Here is a 27119-nt window from a genome sequence, read left to right as displayed (position 1 = left end):
CATGTCCAGGAGAGAAAAATGCAGATACAGGCTTATCTCACAAAGACAAATGCTCATCAAACACTGCACCTCAGTAGCAGAGATTAACTGGTTGCAGCAATGCCATGTGGAGCAGTAATCAGGTTGTAAAGACACGGGTATATGAGGTGTTTGATTTTGCCCTGGCATAGATACAGTCCATTCAGCATTTCTGCATAAAGATAGCTTAAGTTCTGAAGAAGACATTCACCCAAATGTGGATCTCACACAGCTCTTTATATTTGTCAGATTTAGATTACAATACAAAACACAGACTTAACACTTAGTAGGCCTTAAATGGACACCAATGCCTTAGAGGTTTACATTCTGTACTTTAGCCAGAACATTACAACTTATACCATTAGAAAACAAAGGTTTTACTGACTGCACACGTGACTGTTACTGTAATAATTTGTCTTATGATTTCAAAAAATATTAGCTATAAGCTTCAGTTTTTACAAAGCACGGGAATATCTGAACAGCTGGTATACTGCATTATTAGTTGTGTGTGAAAATGATATCAAATGCTGCTACACTTACTGATATTTCGCCCTCTCAGTGGTATAACTCTATGGTCCCATCATATCACACATTCAGTAAAAGAAATACTTGGGTAACAAAGTGCTTTATAAATTGTAGCATATGTTTTTCTTCATATTCTGGCTTATTCTGTACAGTCCACACGCACAATATAATCCCTATTTACACTTTAATAGATATAACACCAAACAGTGGACTACAGTTAAACATTCATTTATTGCACAGTGCCCGCTGTAAGATCCACATAATCCCACTTCGGCAATCTGTTATCAGTGTCTTCGAGACTGGAGCCAGTGTCACCTTTATATACATACATGTTGGTAGGATAAGAAGTAAAGCATTATATAGGAGCAATGCAGAAACAAAATGAACAATCCAAAAAATAAATAAATAAATCCTACTGGTATATTGGCACCGTTTGAGATGGAAAATTCCACCAACAGTGACTTTGAGCCAATGATTCATATACACAAGTTGGTGGGGTCAGGAGTTAAGCATTATACAAGAGCAATACAAAAAAAAATCTTACCACTACAGCTGGCATGGTAGAAAATGGAAAATTCCACTGAAATTAAAGGAGTGCTGCAAATAATGCATCCTAAGCTGAGGACTTACTTAAGAAAACAAGCATCACTTAGTAAAGTATTTACGTTACATTCAGTGCGGTGGGCACCTTAAAAAGGTCAAACTAATCCAAAAACTGCTTTTGTACTTTCATCTGAACCAACGAGTGTGAATATATTTAAATTAAATATCTATTTTTGGATCTATGTCTTAATCGGGGTTATGCCACAAAGATTTTATTAAATCACTGTCGTACCGCACTATCCAGGTGCTCAATGACCTAAACTTAGAGGGCTTAGAGAAATATAACTTAAACTATGCGATGTTACTGAGCGACTATCAAACAGCAGACGGTTCAACAAGGTTGCAGTCTACTGACTGGTCTTCGTCATTGAAGATACATATAATATAGTACAACACTGGTCTAAAGCTACATTATCTGTCTTTGATGCCAATATTTCTGCTTTTCCCTTCATCTAGCTTGTGTTTTTTTGCTTGGTATTGTGATGTGTGGTTTATGTGCTTGTATGTTAGTGTATTTATATACTAGTATATGTATATAGGATGTTTGTGTACTTGGGTATACTGTGTTCTGTATGAACAACTGCATGTTGTAATCTCCACACATGCATGTGTGTTACCAGGCCAGCGGGGAGGCCATTCGTGGACTCCTGGGGCTTTTCGGGATTTCAGCAACTCGCTGATCACTCAGAGCTCTCTGTGGCAAAGAAATGCAGAAAAAAGATTGCAGGATTTTCTTTTAATTTACTTTTATATACATCCTTTGTTTTTCCAGGTAGCATTATTTTTAGTTTTTCTAACCTACTGCTTTGTTGCATGCACCCTGCTTATTGAAATATGTAATATTTCTAGATATATATTTTTATTTTTTGTGACAGTTGTTGTGAGTGCCCTATATGGACAAAAGTACTGGGCAACGTATACAGTACACCTGCAGGAGGTGCTCAGCCATGGAAACCTATGCCATGAAGCTCCAGTTGCACAGTTTTTGCGCTGATGTTAATGATGGAGGTTGCACTGGTTGACTCTGCTCTTAACTTTATGTGGTCTGCCCCTTTGTAGCTGAGCTGCTGTGGTTCTTAAACACCTTCGCTTTTCAATAACACCTCTTAGAGTTGATTGTGGAATATCTGGGAGGGGAGAAATTTCATGAACTGATTTATCCCAGTGATGTTTATAAAAAGCAGACGGTATGGGTAGGTACTTGATTTTATACACCTGAAATCATAGACAAAGAGGTGTAGCCCTGTACTTTTATTCATGTGGTCTACTCACTACATAGAAATGTTAATAAACAGATGTAAAAAAACAAACAAATTAAAAGTTAGATAAGTTTGAAAACCACAAGCACAGCAAAGCTCAAAAAGAAAAAGCAACACAGAAAAAAGAAAAAGCAAAGAGCTGCTGCAAAATAGCGTTAAATTTTTCAAAACTCTGCATTTTTTAAAAATTTGAAGTATAGCATCTAAAACCTCCAACATCAAACGTCTGGCGGGCTGGAACACGTTAATGAATGCTGAGTGTTTACAAAGTGGCCCTGCTAGTTTACATCATGAAGCTCATTATCAGTGCTGTAACCTAGCAGAGTGCTTTTTTGATTTAATGCAGACAGTGCTCATTACTAAACACAATGCACGGCCCTCTCTGAAAATAAAAACACTGGCAAAGCAGAAAATATAGCAAGTAATGAGGCAGTTATCAGATGATAACACAGTGCAACTGTTTATCTGCAACCTTTTAGGTTATGCATCACAAGCAGTTGAGCAAAAGCACCTGAGACGGCTGGGAGGGAACTACAAAGGCAAATATGCTGCAGACACAACAAAGATAATCATTTGAATGAAGAATGGCTTAATATTTCCTGCTCACCTCAAACTTGTTTATGAATTCGGCAAAGATACCAAAGAAGGCCTCGGTATTTGTGGCTTTGCTGTCTTCTCCAAAGTAGGAGGCAGTCTTGCTGAATTCTTCCATGGCTCTCTGTTGGAGAGACTCCAGAGACTGGATTGCTGGATGACTGTTTTCCAGGAAATTCTTAACACCATAAAGTTAAGGCACAAAAATGTTTAATCTTATTTACTACATAGTGTTTTCCTTGTCCCCTGTGCCTCATCCCCAGTGGGGTTTTTTTAAGGATACACTCATGACAACAGCAAAGCGGTCGTCAGAAGTCGCAGGCATCTTCTGACAAGCTGTGCGAATGTCCTGGATTGTCGTATGAAGGTCATTCAGATCGGAGGTGATGTTCCTCTGGTTTACTAAAAGCAGGTGTGTGTGCGTACAACATAGGAAACCAGAGGCAAGAGGAAAAAGATGCCCAGAGACAAAAAAACAGATGTAGCCAAAATGAAAACAACCACTTAAATTTGACAATCGTGCCAGTACATTTATAAAAGACTCTCAATAAATATTAAAATGTATGCATCTACCTTTTGCTGCAAGTGGAACCATCGTAAGATCTTTGGAAAAGTCCAACACATCCGGGAAATGTTGACATAACGATTTAACCAGGATATGCAGAAATGTTGACTTCCCGTCCACTGTTTTAGTTGTGCTCAGCTGCACGCGATATTGTGGAGTCATAAAATACACATGCAAGCCCATACATAAATACTCCATAATATGTTAAATATCATTTGGTGTACCTCTGTAAGGAAGTTGATCTTAAAGCCTGTAGTTTTGTTGGTTTTAGGCTGGCTATTATTCAAGTAGTTCCCCATCGCCAACACAAACTAAACAGGGCACAAATGAGTAAACAGATCTGTTATTTTATCACTATTAATTTATCTGATCATTAATTTTCACCCCTCGTTTATGAGTATAATTTTCTTTGCTCCCGTAATTTAATTTTTCTTCTTCTTTTCTTCTTCTTTCACATAAAAAAGACATAATTTAGCAAAAGTCCTTCTTTGCTTCTACAGTGACTCTGTGTCTTATCAGTATCTCACAGACTTGTCAAAGAAGTATTTTGTATTTTCATGTGTTTCTAATCTACAGTGACATAACGTTTTTGAACATGAGGACTACCTCTAGTATCTTAGCTAGCTTCTTGCTGGTCTTCAGCTCCATGGAGGCGTTGTAAATACAGTCATATGCTCCTTTCAGCTCCTCCGTCTTCTCCTGAAGAGAACACTTGAAGAGGAGGCACTGGAGGCGGGTCTGGTACTCCGGTACTGATAACATCTGATATATGCACAACAGGCAAATCAAGATAAATGCAAGATCAATGAAACTCAAAAGTAGCCCAGTAACAGTAAACCAGAACTGTACCTGCAGCACAAACTGATCTGGCTCGCTCAGTTTGCTGGGGTCCTGTCTATACTCCTCATATTTTTTGACCTCCTCTGCATCGGGGGCATATAGTAGCAGCTGTTTGATGTGGGCTGGCTCCAGCCTGTCTGTGGCCATGTTCATCAAAATCTGACGCAGTTCCCCTGGAGACAGCTTCAGGTGGGCTATCAGGATGGCTAGAGGCAGAAGATAATCATCATCAGAGTACTTAACTCTGATTCATAGAGCTATAACTATGGTTTATAACTTTCATCTTGACATCTTAATTACAAATGACATTTGAAAAATTTAAAAAAAGGCAGTCATACTCACAGGCATTGTAAGCTTTCTTATGGGACAGAATTTCTATAACATCTTTCTTCTTGAAGGTTTCTAGCTGAGGGGATGGTTCTGGGACAGGCACTGAAAATTAGACGGGGGAAGTTAAATGCCAAAATTTAGAAAGGTAGGTGAGAGAAACTGGACAAACAGATTTAGTCTGAATTTTCCTTTTACATTGCTTACATTGATTTCTTAAAGGCAAATTATATAGAGTACAATGACAGATTAAGTCAATGTTGTCTTCCGATCAAATGAATCACTAATCAAAGTATTTTTCACTCTTTATACTGGGCTTCCCTAACTCTTATGAATATTTAGCTGTGTGCACAGATAAAAGCACTCCAGTTAGGCACACAGCCCCTTATACTCACTGGAGCTCTTCTGTGTTCCAAAGTGCAGCTCCAGATCCAGATACTTCACCATGTCATGCAGTTTTTCATAGTCAGAATTTGCTCCCAACTGTCAGACACACACATTTTCTTTTAAAAAAAGAGGTCTAAATGTTATAGTTTTGCAAAATATTTTACATTTAGAATTCTAAATCTAAACTCGGTGGCACTTTGAGAAGCTTTAGCTTCCAATCAGAACTCACCTGTCCCCATATTGTCCCCTCTGAGTTTTCCACCTGCTCCCAGCGCAGCCTCTTTACACTCATATGGTTGGAGTCCATTCTGGACAGACTAGGTCTTGGTAGAGGTGGAGGGGAGCAGGGTGGGGGAGAGGAGGAGGTGGTGGGGGCTCTAGGTGCTCCGTGGGGTCAGAAAGAGAGTGGGGGAGGGACTGGGGCTGGCTCTGGCTGTGGGATTGTTTATGGTGAGGCTGGGATTGGGACTGGTGTTGAGATTGCAGCAAATGATGCGAGGGCTGTGACTGTGGGCGGGCAGTTTGGGTGGAGGACTGGACTTGGTGCTGTGACTGGGGGTGTTGAGGCAGTGGCTGAAAAGTGGAGAGGGTGGGTTGGTGTGGCTGCAGGGGTTGAAAGGTGGAGAGAAGGGGCTGGGGCCTGTGAGGCTGCTGGGGAGGGTGGATGACGTGAATCTGGTGCTGGTAGTCCTGAGGAGGTGGCTGTGGGGTCATGTGATGGATGTGGTGGATCTGAGGAGTGCTGGAATGGTGGTGCGTCTGCTGGATAGAGTGGGGTCTCTGGGGAGAGGGTTTTGTGGGCTGGGGGTGGTGGGTTTGGTGGATCTGCTGCTCTTGGTGCCTCCCCTGCACCGACACTTCAGTTTGATGATGGCCCTTTAGACTTCTCCTGCTCTGATGGGAGTGGCCATCCCGGTTTAGCTGAACTGGGAGGGATGCAGGCTCTTGCTGGGTTTGATGCAGAAGCTCTGTGGAGGAGTGATGGGGCTTGGGTTGGTGCATTTGATGGGCCTGATGAAGAAGCTCTGTAGAGGAGTGGTGCGCCTGGGGTTTATGAATTTGATGGAGCAGCTCAGTTGAGGAATGGTGGGGCTGTCCTCGATGCATCTGGTGGGCTTGGTGGAGAAGTTCGGTGGAGGAGTGGAGAGGCTGTATTTGCTGCATCTGTTGAGCCTGGTGCAGGAGCTCTGTTGACGAATGATGGGCCTTAGATTTGTGCATTTGGTGGAGCACTTCTGATGATGAGTAGTGGGCATGGACTTGCTGCATCTGTTGAAGCATCTCAGCAGATGAGTGGTGGGCCTGGGATTGCTGCAACTGATGCAGCACCTCAGCTGAGGAATGATGAGCCGGGGCTTGGTGCATCTGGTGGAGCATCTCAGTTGAGGAATGGTGGGGCTGGGGTCTTACACTCTGATGACTTTGGTAGATGCCCTCTACGTACTGACCTTGTTGGCTGGGATGGCCTGTTGGTTGGGGTGACGGCTGGTGTGGGGGAGGCGCAGAACGGGACAGACGTCGGTGATGATGAGTCTGGTGGGCCTGCTGCTGCTGTGCTTGGCGCATCATGTAAAGAGGGTGGTTTGCATGGTGATGGACGGAATCTGGAGAGGGAAGAGGAGGTAAGGACTGAAGAGGAAGAGGTGAATGGGCTTTCTGCTGTGTTGGCTGGGCAGGCATCGAGTGGTGGCTCTGGTAGATCTGCTGCAGCTGTTGCTCTTGATACGCTTGCTGCTCCTTATAGGCTTGTCGCTCCTCATAAGCTTTTTGCTCCTCATAAGCTTTACGCTCCTCATAAGCTTTTTGTTCCTGGTAGGCTTGAAGTTCCTCGAATGCTTTTTGCTCCTTGTAGGCTTGAAGCTCCTCAAATGCTTTTTGTTCCTTGTAGGCTTGACGCTGTTCATATGCTTTTTGCTCCTGGTAGGCTTGACGCTGCTCGTACGCTTGTCTTTCTTGGTAGGCTTGTTGCTCTTGGTACAACTGTTGCTCTTCAAAAGCTTTTTGCTCCTCGAATGCCTTCTGCTCTTCATAAGCCTGTCTCTCTTTGAAAATTTTCTCCTGATAAGCTTGTTGTTCCTGCAAGGCCTGCTGCTCTTGCAGGAGTTGTTGTTCTTCAAAGGCTTTTTGCTCTTCATATGCCTGCCTCTCCTTATACGCCTGTTGCTCCTCATAGGCTTGCCTTTCCTGGTAGACTTGTTGCTCTTGGTAGGCTTTTAGCTCTTGTATGGTAGCATGCACCTGTAGGTCTTCCCTTGTAGGGAGGACTTTATGCAAGGAATGGCGTTTAGGTGGTGGATTACTGCGGGGAGGAGGTGGGGGAGGAGGGCCGGATTTCCGGCGGATGGGCACGTATGTTCTTGGGGAGTGTTCAGGAGTGTAGCTTAGTTGCTGCTGTTGTTGCTGCTGTTGGTGCTGCGGTTGACTCTGTGCAGATGCTGGAGGCGGAGGAGGCGGAGGCGGATCATTGAACTGGACTGGTGGGGGTGGAGGAGGGGTCATGGGGGGTGGGGGAATGTGATCAGAGGAAGATGAGTAGGTCAGAGATGAGGCATTTTCTTCTCCACTGCTGCTCTGGACATCACTCGGGCTGCTGAGCTCTGGAGCAACAAATCCTCCATTTTCCTCTTCATCCACCACCAAATCGTCTTCATTATCCTCATCCTCTTCATCTGGGAAACCCATCTGCACAACATCCTGGCATTAACACCAATTACACTTCATTAGACCTAATGCCAAAGTGGATTTTTTTGGTGCATTTGTCAAACTACAAGAGTTAACCAAAAATAAAATACATAAATGTGTAAGCAGGTTCTCTACAACCTCAATGTATTTCAATGCAAATGCTGCAGTGAAGTTTTTAAATCCTTTACATGCTCTTTCATTTGCAGATTTATTTGTCAGGTCAACAACAGCTTGTGAACCTCTCTCTATGACACATATTATTCTATAAATTTTCTTTGATTTTAAAAACACCACGGTCAAGGCAGTCAACCTATGAGAAAACCTTAAGACTGGCAGTAAATTTTAATGATACTTTATGCTTTATGATGTTGTTTGAAGTCACAGAAACAACAGAAATTCACTGAGGGTAACAGACTATTCTGGTCAAAGATAATCTCATAATAGTGTAAAATAAAGCAAATATAACCCTTTAAAACACAGAACAATGTCTAAACTCCCTGTGCTTTGTGATCACAAAGGATTTAACAGGCATTTTGTTTTACTGCATAAAGCACCTTGTAGCCATTAAGGGAATTTTGATTACTGTGAAAAATTAAACATTAGTTTTCCCAGTAGCTAAACAGTTACTTGATGATAACTTCATTTCAGTGCTTTGGAAAACTGGTGCAGTGTTGATGTGATTCTACCTCTTCATAGTCGTTTTCAGGAGTCAAGAAGTCATCGACAATGGCCACCCTCTGTCCCAGCTGCTCGCTCAGTGCATCCAGAAAGCGGTCTGTGTCTTCAGAGCGAGGCGGTTTGGAGAAGGTGTAACGGCGCTTGCTGCTGCGGTGAGCAGGGGGGCTAGACGGGTAGTCAGGGGGTTCTGGAGGTGAGGGAGGGGGACTGTCGAGGCTGATGTAAGGGTTGGACTCCCCACTGGTCTGGCTTGTTAACCCTGATGGGTAGAATTGGGATTGTGGGGGGCTGGGGAGAGGCTCCGGCCAGGATGTATGGGATGAAGGGCCTTTGCGGCTACCTAAGACAAGGAAATGATATGTTGTAATGATGACAGCTGAATCTTGGCTTTCTTAATTATGTTTAAATGTAGCAGTTAAAAGAAATGTCTCTTTAATGATACCTTGCAGTCAATGAATTATGAGAACAAATACATATGTTCATATTACATCCAGTAATTACATCACTAACTATCAGAGAAATCTCATTTTTGACTGACAGGTGTACTTAATGGTGTGTTTTCTAGTTCCACTTCCACCATCACCAAATATGTATGCAGCTCAGTGTTCGATGACAGCACTTTGTTACTGATGGAAAATTTTTAAATCATCAGAGCCTAACCCAGCATGATCCAGATTTAATTTGTGATGACTGCTCTGATCCTTCCCACGTGGGTCATAAAAAAAACGATAAATTAGCCCTCGGGAAAAGAATTTTTTGAGGAGATTAAATTTGGTATTTGACTTAAACCTCTGCTCTGCTGTGTATTTATGTACAGCAGGGGAAAAAAATCTGTTCGTTAAACGCAGGATTTTTGTATATCTTTCTTTTTCTGCAGCCCTTTTTTGTCATTCCCCTTCACTTCTATGGTTTCCCTAAAATCTCTCTCCCTCACACACACGCAAACGTTACCTAGGTGGTTGCTAGGTAACGTGACAACGCCCCAATAATATGTGACACAGATAAGAAATTTCAGGGCTCTAAGATGCACCTGTATGTCAAGTTTGGGTGCTCAGCTCCTGATCATATAGGAGGTTTTCATGATGTACAGACAGACGGAGATTTTGTGTATTAGAGTAAGATTCCACCCCAGCTCCAAATGCAAACGTATACAATCAGCTACCTGTGTTAACGTGTATCGTAGGGGATGCGGTGCGTGACGGAGGGTCCAGATCCAGCAAACTCTCAGGGGCAGGAGGCGGGCGACTCTTCAGAGACTTGGACCTCTTGGCTGAATACATGTTCTCCAGTTCAGCGTACACTGCTGACAGCTTACATGGTGAAAATGTGCAAACGAATATATAAATATATATATACTGGTTTGAGAATTCTTATCCTAACTCTTTAACTGCCATTATTATATGCATCTTGTCTCATTAAAATGGGCGTGGCTACATACATTAGTGAGGTTGTTGGGAGTTTCAGGGAGAGAGGTACCATCTCCTGACTGTCTCTCTCCTGGAGCTAGCCTCATCCCCGTCTCCAGTAATGGCTCTGCACGGTGGCCTATGATAACACAACCATTGGAAGAACTTAGACTCTTATGAGTGACATAGACCCAAATATAGATTCCAGCTTTGCATGTGTTGTTAGTATTTGGGCTTTGGGTGGTTTGTGAGTTAGTGAGCAGAGTGAGTGAGTGAGATCAGCAAAGAGATATACTGGATTTAGTCCGATGTTACTACATGACTGCATGGGATCATGTTAAAATACATTAAATAATACATTAAATATGCAAATGTAAAAGCATGTAGTGATTTCAACAAAACTGTTCATATAAAAGAAGCTTGAAGAAAATTTAATTAAATTCTGATAGAAATAAATAAGTGAATTTAAACAGGACCGTGTGGACAGGCACAATGATAACAATATCAGTGCTAATGGCGTCATGATCGTGATAGGAGTCAAGCGTGCCGAGGTGGTCGGGGTGTTAATGTTGCTGCTGATGATGACAGAGACAGTAAAGTTCAGTACCCATGCCCAAGTGTGTACCAATGACCAGGTCATCAGAGCTACGTCCCCTCACACTGCTCCTGTACGTGGTCCCTGTCACCCTCATGGAACTGCTACGGCGGTGGGGCTCAGGGACAACTTCGGGCTCCGGAGGAGGGGGAGGTGGTGGTGGTGGAGGTGGAACTGGAACACACACACATGTATTGGCAATGCAGGAGTGTAAGGGGCTGCAGCACCTGGGTTGATTGCATTTCACCGAACTAGCAATTCTATTTAAGATCCCCCAAAAATGACCCGTGATTATCGTCAGGACATATGTCTCTGGAGATTCTCAGTCATCCTGGTCATAGTAGTCCTAAGAGCTTGAAACGAAGGCGACTGACTTCTTTAAGTTGTTTGGTGATGTTCAAGAAGCTTCTTCAGTTCTAAAACCAAAAGATGGAGAGTCCCACAAATTGGAAAAAATTGGGAAACTGTCTCTTAGGAGGTGCATCGTAACATGAGCCAAGCAAAGCCATGAGTCAATACTACCAGAGGCTTCGATTGTGAGTGGCGCATCGATTCTCAGCCTTCCTATCATATGACCTGTTGAGATCACCTGACACAAGATGTGAGTGGGGGTTAAGCGGCCTTAGATGGAATCTCAAAAATGCATTGTAGGTGGCTGACAGCTGGTGTCATAAGCATCACCTCTGTTCATAGATGGTCATTCACAGCAAACATAGATGACCTCTTTTACTCCTCTTCTCGGTCCAAAATGTGAACACTGGCATCCTCCAAAGAGTGACGTTTGTCCTTTAGGTGCAGATGTACAGATGAATCTTGTCCTGTCGAGGTGGCTCTTCTATGCTGTGCGATGTGTTTATGGAGCGGCTGCTTGGGTCCTCCAATGTAGAGGTCTGAGCACTCCTCGCTGCACTGCACAGCATACACTACATCGTTTAGCTTGTGTTTGGGAGTTTTGTCCTTGGGATGAACCAGTTTTTGTCTGAGTGTGTGGCTAAAGTGGTCTAAAGTGCACTGGGATGTTGTGATTCAAGATAACATAAGTGAAGACAGTGTTGTTCTGTTTCTCCCTAGTTGGTGTCTGACCTTCTTTCCTGTGCATCTTCGCTGACATGTTTTAAGAGCTTTATTTACACGTGTGTGTTCCTTTTTCCCCTTCTGCCCGATTCGTCCCGATCACCCCAAGTTTGTGTTCCAGAGGGTGGTGGGAGTCAAAGAGTAGGTACTGGTCTGTGTGTGTGTGGGCTTCCAGTAAACGTCAATGTTGAGGCTTCCATCCTCCGTAATGCAACAGCACAGTCCAGAAACATTAAATTATTATCTTTGTATTAACTTTGCATCTTCCCTGGTGAACTTTATGTTTCGTGAGTTTTGATTTTGACCCAGGTGTCACTGATGTATCTGTACCAGTGTCTAGGTGCTGTCTCTGTGAAAGATCCAAGAGCTTTACTTTCCACTTCCTCCATGCAAAGGTCGGCTACAATGGGTGACACCGGGGAGGCCGTGGCACACCCAAGCTTTTGTCTGTAGAAACGCTTTTGTATTTCAAATATGTGGTGTTAAGACAAAGGCCTAACAGTGCGCAAATTTAATTGGGGTAAACCTGGTTCTGTTGTGTAAGGAGCTGTCTTGCTGGCAGTCTCGACTGCTTCGGTTGAAGGTATGTGAAAAGGACACTACCGTTTCATTAGAACAGTCTCCATCTCACACACAAACACATTTTCATAATCCATATGTAATACCAAGTGTCATAAAAATGTAAACTACAACAAATTTGTGCACTTACCTGGGGATTTGTATCCAAGAAAACGTGAAATCTTGCTCTGGCAGTGCTCTTGCTCTTCATACGTAAGCAGCTGGTAAACAAACTGCCAGATCACCTGTTTTGCTGGAGTGTCCAGCACCGGGAACACATCCACGATCAGAGTGTCAACATTCCTGTCATTGAAGCACAGGCAACGGGACAGAGATCACCTGGCTGTCCAGTTAGAGGTCAAAGGAATTAGCGGGTAACAGGAAAATTTGAACTCAGGTGTATGGCCATCACCTACGTAGGTGGCCTAATTTATTGAACGGAACTGAAATCCAAACCCACAACTTAATTTGCCTCTAGCTCAACAAAATATAACCATATTAATATATTAAGTCACTAGCTTTTTCTCTCTCCACTTTAAACTGTACACAATCTATGGTCTCTATCCATACTCTCCTTCTCTCCTTGTCTCCCTGTGCTTTGCTTACCTATGCTGGAAGAAGTTCTCCAATGCTTTGCAGATGGTGTATCTCTCCTGAATGGTCAGCAGGTGCTCCAACTGCTGCCCAAAGGTGCGACCCTGAACCCTGATACTGGGGGGCAGAATTTCCGCCACCCACTGGAGGGAGCTGAGCACAGGAGAGCGGGCCCGTTCTGTGGGAACGCCACCTCCTGCGAGGTCCTGCTCTGCAAGGGTAAATGTAGGCGGCCCATCCTCCACTACCAGTGTGGGCATGGCACCGCTTCCCTGCAGCATGGACACTACCTTTTCATGAGAGGAGGTCCTGCAGGCGGACAGATGGTATCCAGGATGTCAAAGGCATTTCTACCAGTTATTCAGTAGAAAAGCTAAAACTTACAATTTAGTGATGTCACTACTACTTATGTCATGTTAGTGGTGCACAAATAACCAGTAACCAATGAATGAAAAGTTGATTTGGGGGGTACTTTCTTGTCATATTTTGTCTTACTTTAGTCTTGTAATATATTCAAAGGCTCCAAGTTTTACAAATGAAAAAATATCTTTAACAGTGGGACCATAATAACATGTTTATGCTAACTTCCTGTCACTTTTCTTCTTTTGCTTTAGGATTTGCACTGTTTTATGCAAAAACATGCAAAGAATATGTGCAGTTTATGCAGTTCAACCTCATGTCCAGTCCATTGAGAAACAGGATGCGGTCTCCTGGTTTTAGACCGGCTTTGTCTGCAGGGCTTCCTGAAGAACAGAGAAAGAATGACAGACAGTTTACCTATATGGAGTTCATATTGAAGTCTATTATCTGCTTTGCAGTGTAATTTCTAAACATGTAGGGGGCACACGCATTCTTACCAGGGATCACTGAGTCAATCCACACTGGAGCATGGCCTCTGAGAGTGAAGCCAAAACTCATGTTGCCCTTGCAAACTCTCACTGTCCTAAAGAAGCAAATTTAAGCTTCAGTTAACAACTATACTCAGAGCTCCTTTGTTGCAAAAGAAAAGCAGGTCACCTGAAATAATCGCACAGTAATCACATTCAGGGGCTAAATCAGCACGATTGTAGTAATGATTAGAAAACAGGTTACAAGAAAGCCCTCTTAAACTTTTAAACTTAATTAAAATAACATCCAGGGGACAGAAACTGTTACAATAAATGGGGTGAAGTCCATTAATTGTCAAGCTCAGTGAATGTAGACTTGAGTCACATAACACAGTGAAATTGACTGGTTCTTATGGCTTTTCTGAAAGAAGCTGAGCAGACTTCCATATTCAGCACACTATTTTAAATTCACATCCTGCATGAACAAGCCTACTTAAATATGGACAATGTGTCCCCAGGGAGCTGTATAACGAGGAGATCGGGAGTGTCTTGTGGCGGTTTACTCCCATAACTTTAGCAGATGGTGAAAGGATGCTTAAATCATGTTTAAAGGTGTTTTTCAAACACCTCTCAGCATTAAATCTTTAAACGAGTTTATATGAGTGGAAAAGCGAGTGACGTCAATTCATGATGAAAAACGACATCACTGCAGGAAAAGAGAGCAGGCGTGACTGTCCTAATAGGTTTATGTCGCCACTGGTTTTACCACTTAAGGATCTATTTTTCACTGAAATCCTACATGTTCCAGTTTAAATAAATTCCATGCTTACACAGAGACGGCTGTTCAGGCAGTTTTGGGGGATTTTTGGAAAGGTGCAGTGATCAAACATAGGAGGATAGATAGTTATTTAAAGGAACTGGCATCTTGAAGACTAAAAATGACATACACTGTGTAACTGAAGCCAGCACACTCTGGAACTGATTAAATGTTAGCAGAGAAAATCCAAATCTCTTATACTGCTCATCATTTTTGCAGAGGTGGGACCTGTGTGCCTCTTTCTTTTTGCTCTAAATAAACTTTAAAGAAAACCCAAATCATTGTTGCTTAACACAGACCTGCAGTTTGTGGTGGTGCCACTGGAGTGGCCAGCTATGAGTGACGTGGTCTTGCGCATGCCTCGGGCAGGGGGTACCACACCTTCCTCTGCGTGGGTGCGTGGCACCGAGCTGGCGCGGGTGGAGACAAGAAGGCGTTCGGGGTGATCCTCGCTTCGGCTACGGCGAAGGTGGCTGCGGCTGGGGTCACTAAAGCTGCGCCCCTTCAGCCGGCTCATCAGGCTTTGGGAAACCACTTCGTCAAAACGCTCCCGGTGCTTCTTGGGAATGAAGATCCTGACAAACATTGTGGGATCAGAACAAACCCCAGAGAGACTGGATAAGCTTTTACAGCAAAGGAGGAGCAGTTTCCAGTTCAGCTTCTCTTGTGTTCAGTCAGTAACCAGCAATTTTTTTTACATTTCTACAAGAGATCAGAATCATATACAATAAAAACAAGCAGTATTTCACCCTGAATCTCCCAAACAAAAATCAAGATTCTTTATACTAATCTCTCAAAACATCTGTTGTCCGAGGTATCAAAACTGCAGAGGGATTCTTGTTCTGATTACGTATTGCTCCAACAGCAGGATCCACTTAATTGGCTTAAAAATAGTTCAATCCGTATCATCTCATGGGAGTGTCGAGGCAAGCAGAAAGAACTGGTCCAACATCTGAGTGTGTGTGTGATTTTTGTGAGAGTTTGCATGTGAGTGAGAGAATGAAAGAGACGAGAGACGAGCTTTGTTGTGTGATCCTGTCACATTAGCGGCTGCAGGTAAAAGTGTTCAGTATCAGTGACAGCTCACTGCTAATATACGAAATGTGAGGAAGCTCAGTGCCAGAGCCACCTCTGGGAGAAAGCACTTCATTCCCCCCCTACTACTGTTATTTTGCCCTCCCATCATCTACTCCAAATGTGTTTCTTTTCCTTCTTAAAGGAAAAGCAAACCCTCACATCAAGTTACCCTTAAATTTAGTGTGTTAAAGGATGTGTTGTGAGGGTAGTGCACCCAGTTTCCCCCAATCTGTTTTGTATGTTTCATGCACATAGATTAAAAATAACAAAACAGAGTTGTAACTTATTTTTTAAATAAAGAATTAAGCCTAGTAAGGAGAGCTTGTATTTCAGATGCACAACCTCTCTGAAGCTTTGCGTGCATCAAAAAACTTGCTGCTATTTATTTGATACAAATTTCTCCCTTTAATGCCCTTTAATGCGTTCCACATCATGAACCCAATTCTTTCCAAATTGCAAAATACATTTTTAAGCAATAAATTGCAAAAAATTAGCCAAATATAGCAAATATATTTATGATATTAATTGATATATGAAAATTATTTTCTTAATTTGTCAGAAGAACACCCCATTTTCCAAAGATTTGAATTTTCTCACAATTATTTCATGGTTAAGGCTTTGAAGGGTTAAGATTCTTTAGCATCAGCTTTAAACCACAGATAAAGAACCATTTTCTTACGGTTTCTACTAACACCCAAACCTGACATTTGCCACTGATCTTTTTAGATTGTTTGAAATGTCTGGTCCCATTAAACTCTCTTGGAGTCTTAGTGCTGTCTGCTGGTTTATATTTGGCCAATTATCTGCAAGAACAAGAAAAATGCATAACAAAGCAACAGAAGTGACCTAGAAATGGAAGAAATATTGCCAATAACTGTTTTGGAAAGTGTTTTATCGTGTGCTCCTTATTTAAATATAGGGCGCTTCGCTGTTACACATACACGCGCACCTCCCCGCCACCTTTTCTCTTTTGCATATCTTCCTCCCCATCCTGCCTACAAAATGATGCTCCCTCGATTCTCAGCACAACTCTCTCTATCTCTCTAACTTCATCGTGAATCTCCTGGGTGCTTCCACTGTTGCAGAGCAGGAAAGAGTGCTTTGTTTTTTTCAGAGTGCACCAGTTCCAGTGTGGCTCCATGTACACAGCATAAATTCTGATTTAAATCCCAATAAGGCTCCGTGGCGCACTTTGGATTTCAAAGCTGTCACAGTGATTTTACAGGTACATTTGGGAATATCGTTAGGAGGCAAAGATTAGATTATTATCAGTTTTGTAGTTTCTTAAAAATCCTTGCTTATGTAGTGGGTTGCCTTCATACCAATATCTTAAGATGCAAAGCTGAGGGAATATAGATATTAACTCTCTAGAGAATTATTAACACACAGTTATGACTCACTAAAACTTAAAGGTTTATGCAAGTGCACGCTGATATACACCAGACCACAGCTTTAATTAAAACCAACCTGGAACACTGCACATTGATCGGTATCCAAAACCCAGCTATGCACAGGTGTTCCAAAAGTACAGACTGAGACTTTTAAAACTTCTATAAATGAGGTCATGCACTGCCAAGCTGTATGTTAAACCACTACCAACATCCAGTGCTCATCATCCACAAGAATAAAACACTCAATTTAATACAGTCTCTAGTTTTGTACTGTTGGTCAGACTTGTGACATTTATTTTGCTTACTGGTTGCACCTGCAGCTTTCATATGGTTTATTACATTTGTACAAGAACAAACCTGCAATACACTTGTTCGTATATTAGAAGCATAACTCAAAGAGCACAAAGCCAAAAGCACTGCAAAATTACAGTTTGCTTTTCCACAGTGTCTCCTGGTACAGAAATTATTCCACCTTGACTCAAACAGACTCACACACACGCACACACACAAATACATATGGGAACTAACTGCTGATTCGCTGTATGTTTTTCAACCTCATTAACACTTAATGACTCTTGTGGTCTAACCCAGCCATGGACAGACTCACAGCATCATCAGGTATTTTCACTAAACTTGAATAATGGAAAAGCAGTCTGGATGCTTGCAGTCTCACTGACATAAGACCAAACCCATGATTACACAATGCACTTAATTATAGTCACTCTTATGCAAACCTTCTTTGTTTCATAAGGATACATTTTTGTGGAGGAATTTCTGTTATTGAGAATACTGAGGAGCACCCAGGGTTGTACCCAGCTTTAAAAAATGCAATGATCAACTCTTCAGACTGAAGAAAGACACTAGATAAAGCAATGCTGTACATTTTTTTTTTCTATTCACTGGTGTCAAAAACGGATTTATAACTGTCAGTTACACCCATCGTTAGGGAAAAATGGAAACATGAGTGACAGTGAGTTGAGGTGGTAAAGTTGCTTCAGTGACTATCAGATAATTGGTTTTTCATGTGACCAAACAGTGTAGTATGCCAAGTGGCGTTCCCCATGGTGCAATCACGGGCCCACATTAACTTTATCAAAAGAAGCTCTCTTCACATACTTAACAGATACATTCAGAATTTACTGTTTTCATTCTTCAGAAATGGAAAAATAGCTACAATGTTTATTAATGCACAGAACATTGAGGCTCATCTAGAAAATGTAGCTGAAATACAGAGTCTTCACAAAAGATTCAGAGACTAGAAAACATATTGTGCCAGTCCAGAAAATAACAAGTAAATGTCCACTTTCACCACAACCATGAGGTGTTCCTCTTTTCCTCCTGCCTGGCAGGTCTATATTCAACATCATTTGTCCAATATATTCACTATCCCTCCTCTGTATTTCTCCAAACCATCTCACCCTTGCCTCTTTAATTTTGTCTCCAAGTCATACTACCTGAGCTGTCCCTCTGATGTACTCATTTCTATTCCTGTTCTCTCCTGGACAGCCCCAATGAAAATCTTAGCATCTTCAACTCTCCCTACCTACTGTCATTTAGTCCCACCATCTCCAAACCATACATCATAGCAGGTCTCACTACCATCTTCTAAACCTTCCCTTTTACTTTTACTGCTTTCTGTAGCATGTTGGGACAACCTTCTCAGTATTATCAGTGACACAAATTCTTCCATAGGTAGTGCTTCATCCACCTACATTCATGTTAATTGTGAACCCAAAAAGGTGTGTATGAGGGTGACAATGATTAAGTGCACTGTGTATTCATGCAGCAAAAAGTCAACTCTTCCCTGGAGGGCAGCAATGTGTTCTTCTGTAACACCAGATTGCTTGATACTGCTATTCCAAGGACCATGCTCCAGTTATAGACAGCTATACATAAGAGAAAACAATATCCATCCAAGCCAGCAGAAAGCTGGAGTGAGTGACAAAGAAAGAAAAAGTAGGAAGAAAAGGCAAGACAGACAAGCAAGAGTTGATGAAGTAACGGCAAAAAACGTAGAAGAGACAGATATGAAGACATGATCTGTAAAACCTGACAGTGTCATGAGACTAGGAAAGAACGAAGGCAGAAAACTAGAGCTCTTTCTAGGCCAGGGTCATATAACTATTGGGAATGAAGTTGTATTTTCTGTGCTTACACCCTATGTAGGCCATTCAACTTTCCTGAAAAACAGTCATACATCACCGTGGTTCCCCGGACAAACGGAGTTGGGGGAAAAACAAAACAGAATGGGGCCAGTTTTTACACGTTTATCACATTTCATTCTGTCAGTTATCGGTTTCTATTGCTGTCATCGCCTCTACTCCCTCTCTACATCCCTGTACTGTAACTCCGTTGAAACGATCTGACCTCCGTCAAAGAAACTTTCACTTGTAAAAAAAAAAAAAGTTTGGCCTAGCCAAAACAAGTGAGCAGAAACTTCAAAGCTTCCCTCCAGTGAAGCTGGATGTAGGCCTTGGGATGCCCTCAATTATAAGGAGGGCGAGATAAGTCTATAATTAGGTCTGAGGGAGGGGTGGATCAAGGACATGATGCACAGAGGGATGAATGACAATTGCAATCAGCTGGGAAACTCAGTGCAAGAGAACCATTATCATCATCATCATCATCATCAGACCCACTTCCGATCAGCTAATTTAACAGCTGGGCCAAGTATGAATCTGCAAACAGGAATCACACTATGTGACACGGTGAAGTTAAAATAAAGAGTGAAATTAAAAAGCCTCCAAAAGAAAATGTGAAAGTGGTTGTTGGGAAATGTCAAACTGAGTTTTGCTAAAATCTAGAGGTTTTCTCATGCTGTTTTGCCGGCTGGAATCGGATGTTTCCAGTTTTGACATTTTCACATGCTAACACAAAGTGTAAAATTATCATCATTACACACCTTGATAACAAGCCCACCAGATATAGTTGCACAGCAGCGCTCCAGCAACTTCAAATACAGCTCAGCACAAACAACACAAAGCACAGTGAACGCTGTTCTGAGATCAAACAAAAAGTGCCATACCGAAAGTGTCTGGAAAGGCTCCTATCCCTTCCCATGGCTCTTCGGGGCTTTGAGGAAGTGTCTGAGCTCAGTTAAGCAATGCAAATGCCTCCCCTCTGTCTCAGTTAGTCCCCATCTAGTTTTGAACAAACAACTCTCCCGGACAAAGGAGAAAGGAGAGAAAGATGAGAAACGCAAAGGTGTCCTGGATCTCAAAGGTGCTTGCTGCAGGCTCGGAAAGCAGCCAGATGAAGAACGAGAGCAAATGAGAGAGAGGGAGGGAGCAAACTATAAGAGTGGCTGTGGTTTACATCCTTCCACACCTCCAAAACATCCTCAGGCAGCATCATTAGCTCTTCTCCAACTTCATGTTTGGGGGAGCACTCTTTATCCCTTCCCATCCTTTATCCCTGTCTTCCACAGGCACCAAAAGACAGAAGCAAAGGCTCGAGGTCAACACAGGGTTGTCTTCTTGGTCTCGGTTAAAGGATAATCCTCAGCATTGACTTGTCCATCATTCAGCAGTGAGAGGTAGTGAGTGACAAATCTTCTCTTCCCTCAGTGGAGGAAAGAAAGAATGACAAGAACAGAGGAGTAAGTGAGGAGGGAGAGAGGAGAGAAGTGGAGAAGAGTGTGGAGCCCCAGTGGAATTTCATAGGCAGGTCAGCACAATGAAACTGTAATGTGCATAAGTGAACATGCAGGAAGTTTGGCAGTTGTGACTGTGTGATTCATCCCTATTCATTACATGTATGCTAGGCAGAAAATGTATCCAAACTGGTGCAAAAACTACCAGAAAAGACTGATTCATAAAGCAGAAGCTGAAAACATTTTGGCACTCAAACACAAAAGGATGTGAAAGTCTAATTAATTCACACCTTTGAAGTCTATATATGGATGCAGTGTCAGACAAAGGCTGACACTTCACTATACTCACAAGTTATCAAAACACTGCAGAACCACATGAACAAAAGAGCTAATAGGTACTCCCAGCTTGTCTCTAATTTCAATTGTCAAGCACTTGCTGACCCCTGGGCTTTACAGCATTTAAGAATTGACACCAGCAAGTGCGCCAGAAACCTAAGAGAGAATTTATTAAAAGAAGTAGGCTGCTTAAAAATAGAACACATCCTTTGGGAGGAGGCGAGGCGAATCAGCGATGGGGACAGAGGCAGACTGAGCAGCGTGTGGCCCAGCTGGTCAAGTTTTCGCAAGGCGGACAAAAGAAATAGTTTCATGAGCTGTTAAGCACACCTCAGATCCTCTGACACAGACCTCTCATTATCAGAGGAAGGGTGGGTGGAGTGTTCTCACATTCGTGTGTAAATGCATGTGCATGAGTGTGTGAGGGCTGTCGTAGTAAGTGACAGTGATTGAGGGACACACACCGGCAGATTGGGTGGCAGAAGGAGAGCAAACACTTGATTCTCCACGCTCAGAACGACGACACTGGCACCAGGCTCATGACGGAGCACGCTAATAATCGTATATCTCGCTGTCGGACATCTTAATTCCTTAGTCAGTGGCTTGGATTCTCAGCACAGCTTTTCAGATCACTGCGATTAGGAGTTATAGCACAATCAGTATACTTAATGAGACAAAAAAGGCATTCAGTATCAGCAAATTCAGGCTAGGGTAACAGCTCTGAATAGCTACATCATGCTGACAAGTTAAATGCAATAAATGGGGAACACAGTTTACTCATTAGCACCAAAATACATCTGAAGTTATAAGAAAGGTCACAAGCAAATAGCTGAAATTATGACAATTCATTGTGAGGGAACCATGCACTAAATTTTGTGGACCTTGTCTAATCTGGAGATTTTTCACTCAAAACGAGCAATGTAAACCTCATGGTTTTAATAAAAGATGCTCACTGGAAAGTCAAGAAATAACTGCAGTCAGAGGGCTTTTTCATGGGGAACCATGAAAGTCTGAGCAAAATTAGCTAAGAAGAGATTGCATTCATATTATAAATTTCATTGTCCACAGAAACTGTTTACATCAACCAACACAACGCCTGAGGCACAGCTCCTGGAAACACTCCATACGGCTCCCACCACAGACAAACTCAAGATTCAGCATAAAGACCTTTCTTCTAAAAGTTTATTTTTAGCCGTTCTTGAAACTACAAACTCAAAAACACCCTTTCAAATCTGCACAGCCTTTTTTTTTTTTAGCATGTAGGCAACATAACAGGCAGACACAAAGACATAAACATGGAACGCAGCACATATACATCAAATCCTTTAAAGGTTATAGCATTCCTGATTCAGCACCACAGTATGGAATTATGGGTAAAAGAAGGTAGAGTTGATTTTTTTAAAGACAGACTCAGGCAATTATTGTTAGAGTTATTACTGAAAGTGAGAAGAACAGCTCAACAGTCCTCAGTCCTCTATGGGTACAGCTAATGCATAATTGATGGCTCTCCTGTGGACAACAAACATTGCAAACCATTTGTTTTTCCCAGGCAGCTTTCTAAGGATGGAAATGAGCCATCAGTGCTGTGAGACAGACATCTGTGTTCAAATGAAACTGAGACGACTGGACAGCAGCTTTGTTTTTTAGCTGCAGGTAGAACAGATTAGTCACCAAAAAAAATGAGGCACAGGGAAAACTCATCACTAATTGATTGTAACAAGTCGGCTGTCATAGAGAGCTTTAACAGCAGTCCAGTTTACTTGATGACCAATCAGAAATGACCACACACGACAGACGCCAAGGAAGGCAAACTTGATGACCAGTTACATGCTGCAAACGCTCTGAAAATTAATCGTGACAAATTGTTCGGTACTCACCTGAGACAGCAACTCATAATGTCTCCCAGTATGGAACTTCAAAGCCACGACTGTGTGGATGGAGACTGAGCATCTGCATGTTTCACTGTGTGTTACACTATGTGTGCAAAATCTCATCCACCGGCAGCAAACTGGCTGTAGCAGCTAAGAGCTGTATGCAGAGGAGGGAATAAAGAGCATCCAGTAATGTGATCCACACAAAAAACTGGTGCGTGTATCAAAGAGTGCATCACAGCTGACAGGGAGATGTGGGAAAGAAGGAGACCAAGCGAGAAAAAAAGAGAGTGAAGTGAGCAGAAAAGACAGAGAGAGTGGAAATGCAAGCGTGTGCAGCGGTGTTGTGTTTTGGGTTTTGATTTTCCAATGATTGCTGAGGAGGAAGAAATGCAATATTCGGCGGTCAACTTCTAATCATACGCTTTTTGCATACTGTACTTGAGGTGGGGGTAAACAGAAGAGTGACATTCAAGCACCCAAGAGCAGTGTTAGACATAAAAGAAACTTATTTATGTGTGGTTTTGATGTGTCCCTGACACATTTCACAGTAAAATGCTGAAAGAGCAGGGGTTCCTATGGCAAATCACTAGGTTTTTTTTGGTTGTTGCTGTGTAAGCTTATACTGTATAACTTTACCCAATATGTCTATAACTCCATCTACAAGCAGAAACAGTAATTTCAGCTATTTTTGTTTTGGACCCAAAAAAAGGTTCATGATAACTTGAAGATGCAGTGTTGATTACTTAGAACGTGTCACCATGCTGTTAATAAACCTGGGTCCCTATGATTTGTTAATCTTTTACACTTAAGTATGGCACCAAGCCAGTCACATACAAAGCTTCAGATCCATTGAAATATCTTCTTAACAATGTGACAAATTCAGAATTCCAACAAGGCTGAAGCCTATCCCAGCAGTCACAAGCAAGAGGCAGGGTACAGCAGTCACACAGCACTGTTCACAAAAACAATAAAATAAATAAGAAAATGAAGTGCCATAATAGCCAATAAAAAAGCACCGTAAGACACGATGAAATAAACAGGTCTTTTAAAAATAACTGAATAATAATGATTCAATAAAATTCCCCATAAACTGGGGAACAACTAACAAATTCTGAGCCTGTGAAGACAGCGAGAAGCAGTGTATTTTGTAAGAAGCTGAGATTAAAAATAAATCTGTAGCCTGGCTGTTTAGTGCTCTGTATGTAAATACAAGAATTTCCTGAAACATATTGGAACCAATGTAAAGAGTATAAAATGTGAGTATATGAGTTTGCATTTTATACAGCTTGGATTAGTGAAAGAGATGATTATAATCAGAGTCTAAATACTAAATATCATATCAGGTTTGGCTTCGGTCTGCAACCAGATGTAAAAATGACCAGAACTGTGTTGCACTGTGAGTCTCCCCCTCATTAGTATTCCAGGGACATCTAAGTACGAGAGGAACAGTTTTAAGAAACTCCTGTGTTTCTGAGAAAGTGTTGTTAATCACTGCATGAAAAGAAGTAAATCATTGAAGCCAATCTTCTTAAAAGATGCACATGGCATTTAGTCAGACTTGTTTTACCTCTAAGTCTCTCTCTGATTGCATATCTGGGTGAATGAATAGCTACCTGACACTGTCAATCAGTTGCTGATGCTCCTCAGTGATCAGAATATCGGGCAGGGCCTCAGCCAGGCTCTCCACATCCCTCTCAGCAGCGTACTGCTTTAGCACCTCAAACAGCTGTTCCTTCACATCTGGCTCCTCTCCTAACACTTCCTCCACCTGACAGACAAAGAAAAAAAAGGCATCATTAAATATGTTAAGTTTCAGTTCAAAACATGCAGAAAAATGATAGAAAATTACTTTTTTATTGAACTCCATGGCCTTGTGGGCCCGGCTCTCCCTGACGCTGTCCCCGCTCTGTGACAGCACCCTCATGCTGCTGCTCAGCCGCTTTGGTCGACGAGCCATGCTGAGCACACCCAGACGCAGAGGTCGTCCCTGAGCTGCTTTTATCATGGCGGCTGCTGTTTCGTGGTGCTTCACTGGAATGCCGTTGACCTCCATGACATAGTCCCCTGCCTTGAGGCCGCTGCGGCCAGCTGGACCATTAGGCATGCAGTCCTCAACCATTAGCGGGCTGTCTCCCACAATGGTGAAGCCAAAACGGCCATCTGGGCCAGGGTTGATGTCAATCTGACAGGGCAAAAAATAAATAAAGTTTGCCACCTTTGCACCGTCTTCACCATTGTAGAGCTAAATGTGGGTTGTTGACTTTCAGCTGACCTGTTCAATGCGTGACACCACCCCGATGCTCGGTGGGACCGTCTTGAGGGTCTGAGCCAGAGCGATCAGCGCCGGTGTGCTGAGGTTGGTCACATCCTGGCCCTCTATGTCCACCACCTGGTCACCGGGCTGTAGGCCAGCCAGGTAGGCACTACTGCCTTCTACAACAGACAGGATATAGCTGGGCCCAGTGCCTCCAAGTCGGAAGCCAAAAGCCTCTGGCCAGTTCTGATTGGTGGCTGGGAGGCCGAGGTCTGGATAACAGAAAGAGAAATAAGACTTGAAGAGACGCAAAGAAATGGCTCATTTGTACATTTCTTGGGAGGAATTAGGTATTAACAAAGCAAAACCTCAGACTCAAAGATGATTATATCAATAGGCACTTTATGAAGGGGTGAAACCATCTCTGCTTTACCGCTTGTCGCATGTCCTGAAAGCAAAAAAAAGAGCATTGCTAATCTGGTCCAAGCTCCTAATACAGTGGAGGTGGTTGCGAGCTGTAGAATAGAGGTCGAACAGACTGTTTAAATGGGCCAACTGAGATATGGAGCTGCTTGTAGCTGTAGCAGCAGGTGCACTGGTCTATTTAATGAAACCGCAAAATTTCAAGGCACTCTCTCTGTTTTAGAAAGATTGACTTTTAATAAACCGAAGGAGGTTATTTATGCCTGCTGCTATCTAGCCCACATGTCGAACCACCGGCCTTCCCCTGGTCACTGGCCTCATTAAGCTGCTGTCGAAAGTCTCCCAGTAGAATCACTCGTCTTCCACAGCCATCCGAATGCATCGAAGATATATGTAGGACATTATTGGGACTGTTAAGTGCACTTTGACTTTACGTGAAGGTGCTTTTATTTTGTTCCAAAGTCTTTGTCTATGCTCTTGTCTTTTGCAGCATCCATATTTGTATTACAGTGTTACTTATTAGAACCAGCTAATTTGTACATAGTTGTCATGTATGTGGCCAAGATTGAAAACTTATTTGATCAAATAGTGATCAAATTTGCCAAGTCAAGCCAGTGCCGCTACTCCATGAAAAAGATCAATTGTGACATCATGGTCCCAAGGCAGAAAACCAGAAAGGAAAGCACGTTAAAAAAATATTCACCAATCGCAGCACCAGCACCAAAGAATTGTTTTTCTTCCTTGCAAATGATTCGTCTTGTAAAGACACAGAAAAGAAAAAGAAAGAAAAAAAAAGACTAATTAAAAAGCGCAAATTCTGTGCAAGCCTTTGTAAAGAAATCTGAAAATGTCAGACTCTACTTCAAAACAAGACATAAAAAAGACAGATCTTACCAGAGCACAGGGAAGAATATTCAGGGCGGTGAATACAATACATATATACAGACTCAAAAACCCACAGAGCCTGATCTCAGAAACAAACAGTAGCTGATTAAGGCTCTAAAACAGACTGGAAAATCGCTACTACTGAGATGTGGATCATAATCTTCTCTCCCTGCAAGAACATAAGCGGCAGTATCGAGACTTTCTTGTCCTCTTCTCTCCGGCTTGTGACACAGATACACATCTGAGCTCCAGGTCCTTTTAAAGCTTCCCTCTTTATCTGACTTCCACTAGATGAAACGCCTCGGGAATAGCATAAAAATAATTATCATTCTGAGAAACAGACTTACAGAAATCTTTGGAGGCACTCCGAGTTCCCGACTTGCTCTGGCGCAGGGAGAAGCGGCCCTTTCTGCTCAGGAAACGCCTCATCCTTGCCCGGCTTGCGGCAGGGCACGTTCCAGCCAGCCTACCTTCACCCCCAGCTTGGGGGTCGATGCAGCCAAAGAGTGTCCTAGGACACCCTCACGCTGCTCCTCACCTGAGCTCACTACCTCCAAAGGCTTCTACCCACGTATGTAAATCAAGTGTACCTGAGAGGTCACATTTGGAGATTACGTAGGCCAGTGCCTCCCCCTGTTCTCAGAGAAGTAGCAGTCTGAAGCAGTGGAGGTGGAGGCTGGAGGAGAAGGGAGAGTGTCTGAAAGTCAGGTTCTCCATCCTGGGTGAGGCAGCCTCAGTCCAAACCCTGTGGCTGACGATCAGAAAACTGGGACATGCTCACTTGGTCCTGAAATGGTTCTTTGCGAGAAAAGGTACAGCGAAGCCCCATTTTTCTATAAATACCTTTCTCTCTCTCTCACTCCCAGCCTCTCTGTCTCCCTCCGTAGCTCATGTGCATGAGGCCCTCTCAGAGGGCTGAGGAATGACCCAGAAACTGT

The 27119-nt window shown here is 42.7% G+C and overlaps 1 protein-coding gene across 1 annotated transcript; it reads right to left on the bottom strand.

The window, feature by feature from the left end:
- Positions 1 to 234: 234 nt before the first annotated feature.
- grid2ipa (glutamate receptor, ionotropic, delta 2 (Grid2) interacting protein, a) lies at positions 235 to 27015 on the bottom strand. The gene is given in 24 exon segments (XM_025906616.1): positions 235 to 1840; positions 3013 to 3177; positions 3283 to 3401; positions 3573 to 3702; positions 3789 to 3875; positions 4171 to 4326; positions 4414 to 4610; positions 4747 to 4836; positions 5127 to 5214; positions 5348 to 5420; positions 5423 to 7812; positions 8487 to 8818; positions 9641 to 9788; positions 9917 to 10023; positions 10492 to 10653; positions 12263 to 12414; positions 12718 to 13014; positions 13379 to 13448; positions 13563 to 13648; positions 14649 to 14924; positions 24233 to 24387; positions 24469 to 24801; positions 24892 to 25145; positions 26529 to 27015. Coding segments are annotated over 24 exon segments (6030 nt in total). The 5' UTR covers positions 26611 to 27015; the 3' UTR covers positions 235 to 1759.
- Positions 27016 to 27119: the final 104 nt, after the last annotated feature.

Source organism: Oreochromis niloticus, linkage group LG4 (assembly GCF_001858045.2).
Source record: "Oreochromis niloticus isolate F11D_XX linkage group LG4, O_niloticus_UMD_NMBU, whole genome shotgun sequence".
Lineage (NCBI taxonomy): Eukaryota > Metazoa > Chordata > Actinopteri > Cichliformes > Cichlidae > Oreochromis > Oreochromis niloticus.
This window is presented reverse-complemented; position numbering and strand designations above follow the sequence as displayed.